The 12639-nt window shown below is 30.1% G+C and overlaps 1 protein-coding gene across 1 annotated transcript in view; it reads left to right on the top strand.

The window, feature by feature from the left end:
- Positions 1-12639, top strand: part of LOC144850304 (uncharacterized) — a 32773-nt gene that overhangs the window by 9834 nt on the left and 10300 nt on the right. The window contains exons 2-7 of the mRNA XM_078707554.1: positions 3322-3493; positions 3954-4032; positions 4472-5209; positions 5696-5802; positions 7017-7095; positions 7543-7746. Of these exons, the coding sequence (XP_078563680.1) occupies positions 3393-3493; positions 3954-4032; positions 4472-5209; positions 5696-5802; positions 7017-7095; positions 7543-7746 (1308 nt within the window). The 5' untranslated portion in view covers positions 3322-3392. The remainder of the gene's footprint in view (positions 1-3321; positions 3494-3953; positions 4033-4471; positions 5210-5695; positions 5803-7016; positions 7096-7542; positions 7747-12639) is intronic.

The raw sequence follows: 12639 nt of genomic DNA on the forward strand, positions 1-12639 counted from the left end.
TCCATTGGGGAGGGATCTCTGCCCTGCAGTTTTAACTTCTTCTACTGTACATGCCAGTTGAAAATCTACTACACAGTATCAACAGACATTGTTTATTGTCCACACAATTGCTTCACAATCAATGTCAATATTATTAGATAAATTTTCAGATTCTTGTTTGTTTTGATTTTTCTAAATAAAGAATGTGTACAGTACACTGTAGTCAAGATAACACCATAAAAAAATATGTGTTTGTTATTATTGTTTATGATTGGTGATTGAGTGATTAGGATGAGAATGACACACTTTGTAGCCCCCTTCTTGGAATACTTTTTTCTTCTTCTTTAAATTTTTACTTATATTATTTGTAGACTAATTTAATTTTATTAACAAAAGTTTATGAAATTTTTAAAATTTATATGATGGGTAGCTGACTCATTTGAGTTACATCAATGTTTTTTAAGCCGCCCAGCATTTTTTCATCCCTTTTTTTATATATTATATATATATTATATTGTATTGATTTTATGCTGGTCGAATAAATAAACGAAATGTTCACTTTAAAAGCGAAGTAATGCACACATTTCATGATAATTGATATAGGAGTAGTACAGTGCAATCCTAAAAATCATAATTATTTGTTTCTGTGGCGAACTTCCTATGCAACTTGTTGTTCCATAGAGTAGGTGTAAACAACTTTAAATCACTTTTTACTGTGTTTAACTACTATGTTTTGCTTACAAAATCTTCTCATTATAGGATCAAGATCTATTTGTTTGAAGAAAAAACAATTTATTTTAATACTCAGTACCTAAATTCAAAGGACTTGAAGCTAATCCTTGAACATAGGAAACAAGATAATTGTTGCTTTTACACTTGGGAAATTAGGCAGTAGTGTTAAATACAAAGATCAAGTATACACCTTGCTATAATTACCAGTCATACAACAGTTAATCATTATTATAATATTCTGGGATAAACACTAGGTCATATTGATGTCATGTATAGAATACAGAATTTGGGAATTTATATTACAGTAGTACAATAACTTTCCAAATCATAAGTTCTAATGTAGGTAAATCATTTTTTAGTTGGGAACACCAGTTTTTCTGGGAAAGACAATTTTGAGCAAGCACAAACAAAATTAGATAGTTTTTAAATTTTCATATAATTGTGACAGACCTACTTAGCAATTTGCTATTTTGCTAGTGTTAATTTCAGCCCTGTTCTATATCTTATATTTAATTTTAAGAAGAAAATGGATACAAACATGGATTCCATTAGATGAAACCACTACAGGTTCTAGACTGATATTCGACTTGATATAGTAAAAAGAAAAATATTTTGGCACATTGTGTCTATATCGTGCCTAGCTTACCTGGATAAACCAACATTAGCCTCTCCGGTGAGAGGTAAACATTATGAAAAGAAAAACATTTATAACATTAATTCGACTTGATATAGTAAAAAAAAATATTTTAGATCGATAAATCTTTTAGCTCGATAACCAGAAAAAAATCGAAACGTAACATAACTTGGAAGGAGTGTATGTAGGATGCCATATACATCAATAACTATCTGTTATAACCATGAGCATTGAGAATAGAACATTTCATGGTCAGACTCTTTTCAATTAAAAATTCATAAACTTTTTTTTAGATTATAACATACTTATATACTTATTGATTTATCTTTCTTTAGTATAGTTTTAAATTGTAGCGATGATCCCTTTGAGATTTTCATTACAAAATTTATATCTTATGTCCATATAAATGTTTAAATATTTAGATTTGATGATCGGTATTTTTTCTCCAAGGGCAGGCATTGACGTAACAAACTAAAGTCGTCGCTTGAATTCAGAGTAGTTATCTGTGAAGTGAAAACTGTCATACTTAAATCAACATCAACGATTTAAAAACGGACGTGAAAGCTTTCAACTGCAAGAGAATCAATATTTTTTAGTAAATTTAGTTTTATTTAGGGACCATGTCAAAATGATTCTACTGCAGTTGTTGCAGAACTTTACAAACTATTTATAGAATTATTTTTTAGCAAGCTTTTTGGGTAATTGTACATACTTTTTACAGTGTTACACTCACTGTTTTACAAAATTTTGAAATAAAAAAAATAAAGAAAAGGAAAAAAAAAAATGATTTCACTTATAAAAATCAAAGACTAAACCAAAAACATTTTTTTCTTACTTTTTTTTTTAGGTAAACAATTTTCTTTAAAGATGTATTGTCCCCTAAAATCATGAAAAATAAAGATTGTTAAAATCGGACTTTGAATAGGCCATTTTGCAGTTTTAATGAAGTTGTTCACTTCCATAAGAAAAAAAACGGGGGAAAAAATTATTTCACCTATAAAAAGACAAAATAAACAGTTAAATTACCCAAAAACTCATTGTCTTCCAGACAATTTGACCATTTTTTGCTTTAAATTACATTTTTCTCAGGTAAATAAATTTTTTTCAGACCCAATTTTTTGTGAGAGTGAATAACTATTATGTGACATTAAAATAACATATTCAACAAAAAAATTTAAAAAAAATATTTTTTTAGGGGGACAATATATCTTTAAGATTCATTTTTTGAATATTATTATACAGTATGTGATACAGGGACATTATCTTTCAATGAAAATATTTTTATTAGAAATAAATAGTACTGTATACTGTACTTGCATTCAATGATATAATTATGCAAAGATAAGTAAAGATCTGTATAGTTTTTATGAACTACAGTATTTATGTTTAGATTTATCTTATTGTAGTTTTGTACTGTCATTTAAATCCGTTTTGTACATCATTCATTCTACCAGGGGTTAAAATTAACAACTACCTGATTCTATTGTAATACAGTAGAGTCAACAAAATGTAGCTACCTGTAGAGCAGTTACTGCAGTGGAATAGTTTTGTGTCAACTTTAGTAGGTCAAACATTAGTCTGCTAGTTGAAGTGAATCAACTTCATCATTTGACATTATAAAATCAATCAATATTTACATGTTTAATCAGAATTTGTAATATATATTACTGTACATGGGTACATGAAATCTTGCTCAATATTGTGACTGTTTCAATCTATGTCTTCAAAATTTATCATAAACTAAAACAACAAAAAAACAGGAACAATTTTGTGGCATAACATTTTTTATTATAATTGTAAGTACCCAGTGTTTGATTTATACAGTTCCGCTGGCCAATATCGAAGAAGGAAACATTAAATGCCTTACTGTAAATTACAGTAGAACACTTGGAAGTTTTTTTCAAATCAGATTTTAGCTTAATAATAATAATTTAGTGAACATAAATATCAATACTACTATTTTTTATATCTTACAGATTTGTTAACAAAATCATTTTAAAGGAAACAGTTGGATCTTTATGGTGTGTCCAGAAAATAGAACATCATTATGTTCGCCATAGCAACAGCTACAAGTTTGAGCATGCTCAGTGTTATCGGTGGTGTGCTGTTGGTGGTAGCGCTGCTTCTATGTGCGCATTCTAAAAAAAGGTAAGGTTTTAAATGAAATAAACTTACAGATACTAAAATATTCAATACAGGAGTTCAATCTTCAAATTGAATAAAAGGCTGAAGTCTACTATATAGTATTATACCTGTAGGCACCAATTTATTGTTGAGTTTCATCTGTACCAAGTTAAACAGTGCCCTGATTGTACCAAGAATGCTCCTGCCCTTTGGACTCCTATTCGCCGTTATCACCATGCAACATGAAGACCATGTGTCAATTAGTGGTTTAATATACATATATTTATTTTATATATGTGCATCTCAATATTTAAGTAGTAAGGAATGTTGAAGGTTTTCTTCAAAGTTGGTTTGCAAACTGCATTTTCAATAGTACATATTGATTAATCTTATCTAATTCTAATTTTAGGAGAGTTTCTAGTTTTCAAAGAGACTTGTTTTAGGAGAGCTTACCATAATAAATTAATTCTGGGTTTTTTTTCAGTGTTAAATTAGAACAGCCTGACATTGAGTCGAATGCGCCTAGTGAAACACAAGAAGAACTTCCTCCAGTTAAGATTAAGGTAATCAGTCTTGTTTGTTAATCTAGATTGGAAAAAAATGGTTACCAGACTCTTTGACTGACATAACTAATCAAAGAATGTTACATACAGTATCTCCATTTTCATAAGGAGAACTCCATATTTAAACATTCAAGAAGCAAAAACATTCCTTTTATTCCTATGGGCCATTTTCCATACAATTTTCAAAACAATATTTGACATACTGTACCATCCTAATGCTGACAGGCCCATTTTCATGGTCTGAGTGGTTTTAACAGGAGGCATACCTAATGTTAATAGTCCTTACATGTTGCCATTTGATATTTGTCACGATATGAAATTATTTCACTCTACATTACTTGAGCTATAAAGATTGTTGAACCGAGGGTTTGAAACATCATGATCATACTTTAGAATTACATTTTTTTAATGTATTAATTTTTGTTTTATTTTTCACAAGGCTCATTCTGCACCAACCACTCCAAATGGCAACTCTACAAAAATTATCGATCCTCTTGCACTGGATGCTGAACGAAACTTCACTAGACATTCAAAGAGTCAAAAAAATAATGTTACTACTAGACAATCAGCCAAAAAACCTGACAAAGCAAAAGATCCTATGGCACGAAGGCCAAAGAGTGAACATGTTGGTGGGCTTTCACCACCATTTGGTGGAAAACTATCAATGAGCACATCTGAAAGAAGATTACCAGCAATTCCACCACCCACAGCAGTTCCAACTCCTGAATCTAATCCTCCGGATTTTGATCAAACATATGATTTTATACCGGAACACACAAATTCGAAAGATCCGAATTATCAGATGATTAAAGATGCAATGGATTCAAATTATCAGAGGGTTAGTGATACAGAAGTTAAAAAGACAAAAAGAAACCCAGACTATGAAATTGTTAAAGGTGAAACACTTGCAGAAAACATGGAAAAATTAAAATCAGACAATGTGAATGCTAGTGCTAGTAAGACAAAAGAAGACCCTTATGCAAAGGTCAAAGACGAAGACACATATACTGAGGTCAAAACTACAGACTTGACAGATCAAGACTACGATGCTGATTATGCTGAGGTCAAAGGTACTGACCCTTATGCAAAGGTCGAAATTGATCTTACACCATCTGTAGCTGTTGCGTCGGGTGGTGCTACCTCTGATGGCGCTGGTGCAACCATTGGCGAAAATAAGGTAAACCATACAGTACTTCATGGTTTTTCCTACGGTATCCTTTGATTCCTAGGTCCACCATATCAAAATTATTCTACTGCTATTTATTGGAGTAACTACATTTTGTTTACTTTTATTATTTCTCAAACTGAATATGGAAATTTCTTTTTATCAAACCAAAAGTAAAATACAAAATTAGAAATATACCTTCCAGACCAGATCAACATTTACAATCATATTTCTCACTTTTTTGGCATACCGCATCATATACCATTGCATTAACTGACTCATAATGTCTCCATTGAAATTAAAATCCTTGTTATTGCAGTAAAAAATGTAGTAACTGCAGTAAAATTATTTATAATGCACATAATGAAATATTCAGTTTTTCTCTGATACACTGAGAAAACACTGAATATTTCATAATGTGTATTATAAATAATTTTACTGCAGTTACTGACCTTTTAGATGACATAATTACACCTTTAGATTGAATCTTTGTTACAGCAGCAGGAAACTAAAGACTATGAGAGTGTTGATGATACAGATGCTGCAATTGGTCCTGGCAACCATTCACCTCGTCCAGTTGAACAGCAAGAGTTTCCATTAGAAAGGTAACATAATTGTACATCGAAAAAAAACAGGACATTTTTTTTTTAATTTTTATCTTTGAAAACCAAAAAAATTCTTTACCAAAATGCTAAATATAGTAGAATTATGAAATGTTACGAGAGGAAATAATATATCATTTAAAACGCCAAACAACCTTATTAAGGGTCCAGAAAGTGTCCTCTTAAAATTGGTTCTATTTTTATTTATTTAAAATTTGTGATTTTTAGGTATTTATTTACTTTTAGTTGACTTGTGTTTGGAATTATAAGATTATACATCATTTACCAATCCAGGTCAGGTCACAGTACGACACAGTTGAACATAATTGGTGACTTCTCTAAGTCTTAACAAGAACAGATTTCAATAAATTCATACTAAATTGTAGATATTTATCAGGCAATATTATAGTAGATTATATTATTTTCCCCCTGAACAAATAATTTTCAAACATTTGATTAAAAAGTGAAAACATTTTTTTTGTTGATTTTTTGTTTGTTTTTTGGAAGTGATTAACTTTATTAAAAATACAAATGATCTATTAGGTTTTATTTATACAAATTTGAGTTGAGTGTTGAGTCACTGAATCATTTAATTGGCCAGATGTAAATTGTACTTTATACTATACTGTAGTACATTTAAGAACACTTTCACAAGTGGTTCTGTCATAATTGGCTCGAAACCCACAACATCCAGTAGACCACCGAACTTGGGCCGATGGCTATATTTATTGTATCAAACAAGTATACCATATTCAAACACTGGCTGCTTATGCATTACGAGGATTGGAAGTTCTCAAATAAATTTTAGAGTCAGTCAAGCAGTTTTTTAACGTTGAATACATTGAAACAGTCAAACACATCATGGTCACCTACATTATGCTCTATTTACAAAAAATTAAACAAATTTAGATTGATTGATGAGATTAAAGATCTTAAGAAATGTTTGCATTTACCTACTGAACTTGATACATTGACTGCTTTTTAAATCTTCATCTGTCTTTATTCAGTTCTAATTTTGAGTATTTCACTCTCATTTTTATTTACTACTAGTATATTTATTTGCATTTGTACAGTACAGGGAATTCTCATGTTGATAATTTATTTACCAGGTGTTTTCAGACATTCCAAATCATACATTTTAAAATGTTTTAAAGTATTTGAAAATACTTTTTTTCGCATTTATTTATGTTTATTATTATCATTTATTTCTCACTCAGGATGGCACCTAGAGCTCAGCCGGAAATAGTAACACTTGATCCTGTTCCAGGTAATAGGTCCGAGCCACCGTACACTCAGGTATGTTGAAGTTCTGTATATCTTCATGCTTTTTATTGTTATGTTAATTTAAATAAACTAAATAACTAAACTGTATCAGTTCTGTAAAATTCAGTTTAAATGTTTGATTGTATTTTCTTTCCTGTGTGCTGCCACCATTGTTTAATCTCTAAGGATATTAAAACTATTATTGAAAGCTTTTTAATCCCCTAAATCAGTATTGATTTTGAGATATCATTTTTGAAAATATAGATTAAAAATTACAAGACACATGGTAATTAAGACAATAATAATTAAATTGTTTCAAAATCAAAAGCATTGAGTTGGGAATGGGAAAAAAAATAAGCATGCAATTTTCTTTAAAAATATAACCCTAGCAATCTAAGCAGTCCATATCAAAAAGTTTAACAAAACCAAAAAAATAAAATCTTTTCTAAATATTTATTTTTATCTTGACAAAATTTTCAGGTTAGTGCTAGAGAAAGTTTGGAAAGCATAAGAGAACGAAAAGAACGTGAGAGACAACAAAATCCTTCAGTTTACTCATCAGTCGATGAAGAAAGCTCTGCAGACTTTGATCAGCTTTATGAGCAGGTAGAGTCTGTAATATCACCAACCTCTGAAGTTCGACCTCCTGCTCTACCACCGATGGCAAATAGAATTTCAAGAGTTGTAAGTGTTATTACTCTTTCTATTACTAGGCAAATTGTCAAGGATAACTATGAGAACATTAATTTACTATTTTTCTTGAAGGTGACTATTCAAATACATGTATGCATAACATTTCAAAACATCATGTTTTGTTTCAAAGATATACTATATGTTTAAGATGCTGATGTAGAGGATTATACATCAGCATCTTAAACAAAAGTCTTCGGGAGCGTACTGTGTTACCTAGAACCGTATACCATGTACATTTATTTTTTTCTTTGTTCTTTAATTAATTCCTTAATATTAAAGACTCAAGGCAGCTGCGTTTTTTATTTTATATCGACTTTATATATTGTATTTGTACAGTAAGTACCTTCCTGTGCCTCCAAATAATTCTTTAAGCTCCACCTTAACTCTGTCATTACTGACTCAAGGAAATTGATGTTTATTTTTAAAATCTGGAGTCATGATTATTACAAAATGATAATAAATACTAATAAACTTGGATGTTTTAGAGTCATTATGGCAGTTGCATCTTTGGAAATAGTTCAAATGTTTTCTATATGATCGGTTGTACAGGAAAAAGTGAAAAAGTAGGGAAATGATAGATTTTGAAAGCAACCTAGTAGAACGTTATAATTAGTACATCCTGTGCCATTTAAACAGATAAACTTTGGTATACTATTTTAAGGTCATTTATTGTATCATTAAAGTTTATTATTGATGGAGCAAATGTTAACTAAATTATACAATAACAGATTAACCTGCATTTGGAATAATATCACTTTAGTCACTCAGTATATATATAGTATGAATGTACTTTATTTTGACACGACAGATAATGAGATGTGATAATATCTGAGATTAGCATACAGTAGTACCAGTCCTAAATTTTGTTATTTTTTCCTTAAACCCCCTTTTTCCAAAACAAAAAAAAACTATTGGGAAAACCTTCAAGACGCACATTTACTCATTGAAATTAATAGGAAATGACAGAACCATGTTACAGACTTTTTGCCTGTCAATCAACTTCCTAATTTTTGTTTATAAAAAAAACTATTCAAGGCTATATACTGTTATCACCATTTTTATTTAGTGTATTGTGTTTTGAATTTTTTCTGTTAGATTTTCAAAGTTCCTTTTACTTTCTTGATGTTAGCATGTTCTTTTGTGAGTTGACTTCATTAGTAATAGTTGTCTACAGATCTGGAGATTAGCTGCAGTCCTGATAAACAGTAGAGTGGGTCTTACCATGGATACATTATTTTATACATGGCCCTAATAAAAAAAGACATGTTTGGAGAATTCAGTGTCATTGAAAAATGAATTCTTAATCTTAATGTGTTGGTTGTAAAGTTACTAGTACTTTTGGTTGCCCAAGTTAAAGACCGACTTTCCACTAATTTTTATAGAAATTACTTTTATATTGAGTGATAGTTTATATAGAATAAATGTGTATTATGCATGTAATGAGATTGTCACAGTCAGGATTGTCAGGACAAGTTCACATGCGCAGAAACAATTTGGAACATCTCTTCACACCAGATGTGAAAGGGGTATAAGCCTAATGTTTAAAGGAAAACAAGAAGGTCATCCTATCTTCATGTCCAAACTTACAGGAAAGTTTACCCAGAAGACAAAAGTTTCATTTCTTAATGTACACATTTACAGTACATTAAACATTTTTTCGACATCAACTATGATATCAATTTTGCTGTTGCTATTTTATTAATATATGGTTTTTATATACCATAAATAGACATGAGTAATAATTGTACAATATACAAGAATTAAAATCACAGTATTCAAACACTAACTTTCTCTTACATCAGTGACTCATAATTAGCCAATGGTTTCTGTTTTAAAGTGTACACATGGGCATTGCCCGGAGTCCTTCAATTACCTGTAGAGGTTTTAATTCTTTACTTCCACCCTTGTGCATTGTGGAGATGATGATAATGTTTTTTTTATGTTGATTATGCTACTCACTCACTATCTTCTCACCAACTATTTTAATGTTATTCCTCAATCAGTTTTAAGCTAGCTTTACTGTATGTCTGTTTCAAATATCTGTGTTCACATACAGTCCAAAAGTGTTAGATATTTGTGTTTTTCTGTTTAAATTTAAATCACAGATACTTCAATACTATGAGAGGGACCTTTTTTCTTTAAATATGATACTCCCCTTAATACTTTTCCCTCCCTGTTCAAGAAAAGCCTAGTTAAGTTTGCTGTTTTTATGTCTGATTTTTAAACACTCCAGTGCCAAGAATTAATTTAATTATCATGTATTTAGTGTTAAGGTCATGGTAAATAGTTTAATTGTAATAATATAATTACAATGATTATGCCATTTGTTGTATTCTATATATACATTTGACAGCACTATACTGTAGTGCCCTATACTGAATTTGATTGGGCGTTTGTAATTAATAATTGTTACGAAATGTTGGAACGTGGAAATCACAAAATCAAACCGCATAAATATTTATCAGTTATTTAAACGTTTGTTGTACAAGCATACATTTAATCAGGATTTTCTATTGAAATCTGCCATTATGTGTTTTTCAATTAAATGGTTGACACGCCCAATGAGAAATAGTCATTTTTTTGCATGGGAGAGAAGGATAAAATTATATAGCACTATGTTTTGGTATAAGGTAGGTAATATGCATATATTAAAGTTTCTTATTGAGTGATGGGGCTTAAAGGTAAATGATTGAACTCTCATGTGAGAGACATGATTGCCATACTGATTGTATCCTTTAAGCAAGACGCCTTTACAATCATTGCCTCATCCTCATGTAAAAATGTTCATGTTCATCTACTGTAAATTTAAATAATTGTATACACCTTAAAAAAGAGTAGGGATCTATCTGCCGGTGTTATCGGTAGGTTTTGTGTTTTACGGTTGTGATTTACTTAGAAATCATGAGTAGGAAGAAAATTGGAAACGCTCTCAACAAACTTCTTCCAAACTCCAACTTTTTTAAGGACTAAAAAGTCCCAGAACCTTTCCTATTACAAAACTCCCTTTAAATTCTAACTCCAACTTTTGTTAAGGTCTACTAAGGTCCAAGAACCATTGCTACTATTGTACAGTAAATTCATTCAAAAAGCCATACTGTCCAAAAAAAGCCTGATACTTAGGGCCATCCCAAGGCATGATACAGTTTTGTGGAAATTGACTGTAGAACCAGTTGCTCTGACTAGGAAGTCTTCTTTCAACACTCTGCCATTTAATAATTACTCTTCTCTATCCTGGTGATTCATGGTTTATTTTACTATAAAATCTGTAACTTAGACACATAGTATAAGTCAATTACCAATTAGCCAGTAATCAAAGTAATAATTGGAATCACCTTTTTGTGGAATTTTTCTTTTTTATTCCATAATTGTAAATAATTTAATGTCAATTTTTAAAATGTAATTCATAATTCAGCCATTGCTACTGTTTCATATTTCAATGCAATTTTATAAAATAGCATATTGGTTTAGTTAGGTGACTTATTTAATCAAATTGTAATGAAGTTTAGAATCATAATTATTCAAGATAAAATAAATTTGCTTTTAGTTCAATATTATTAATCAATAAATAATGATGAATTATTATTTTAAAAAGTAATCAAATTTCTCTTTTAAAATGTCTTACGAAACCCTCGACATAGTGTACAAGCATTGTTCTAAATGTACGCTTTATTTGGAATATTTTTACAAAAACTCTTTGAGTTTCCGAATTAAAAAAAAAACAATTGATTTTATACGATTTCTAAACAGTTAGTTGATCTTGGTATCAAAATTATGTCATAATTTATATTACAACTCATGACTCAAAGCCAATCAGAGTAAACTATCATCATAAAAATAACCAATCACTTGGTCTGAAAGCTGTTGTTTGCTGATAGGAGAAAAGGAAGGTCCTCATTAACGTTGGCTTAGAATTCAAAGTGTGTCAAGCCGTTGCAACCAAGCAGCCTCAAATTGAGTCATTTAAGCGTGACTCTCACACAACCGCTGGTCGGTCGGTATAAACTGTGAGCAAATTCAAACATTTTAATGTAAAATTCAAATAATAGTATTTAAACATTCCAGTAAAGACAGCTTTATTATAGGATAGAATACAAAATGAAATTTGCACATTTCTTTTCGAGAGAACCTTCGTCTGAGCCAACCAATTGGAGGCAGAAAGTGTTATTCAATGCTCGCAGAAAAATTCAACTCGCTTATAAAGCTGTATTTGGACGTATACACATCAACAATAGGAGAAGCAATAGTATTTCTTATAGGGTGAGTGTGGTGTGAGTACAGTTTTGTAGGTTTTAAAATGGTGTAGATGCATATATTTCAAATTAATTAATATGAATTAATGCACAATGTTGCATCAATCTCACATTGATCATTTTTTATCTCCGCATATTTTGCAGTCATTTCGTTAAAAGTTAATTTGAATTGTCAATTTCACAGATATAATGATTTAGAAACAATACTTTATATCATTTTATATTTTTCTTGTGTGCTGTTTTTGGATGATACACTGGTGAAAATAATTTTTTTTTGCTTTATATATTGTATAAAGTGATGAGACACCTGTATTTTAGTAGTTAGTTTTATATTTTTTTGACACAAGTATAAACCAACAGTGGAATTGGATAGAAAGGATATGTCCTAGACATTCAACCTTTTTTGTTGTTAGTTAAATTCACTTTCAAGTATTTTGTTTTTAAAAGTATAATTTTAAATGATAGTCACCGTGCATTTGGGAAAACTGTTTTATCATGGATGTTCTACAAATGTATCTGTTTTTTATTTAAAAAAAATTTATTTATTTAATTTTTGTATGAGTATCTTGTTGACCTGGATTTTTTTACATTTGAATAAAAAAGAGTAGACATACTTTCTGTTTTAAACCACCTC

The sequence above is a fragment of the Antedon bifida genome, chromosome 8, assembly GCF_963402885.1.
Source record: "Antedon bifida chromosome 8, ecAntBifi1.1, whole genome shotgun sequence".
Classification (NCBI taxonomy): domain Eukaryota; kingdom Metazoa; phylum Echinodermata; class Crinoidea; order Comatulida; family Antedonidae; genus Antedon; species Antedon bifida.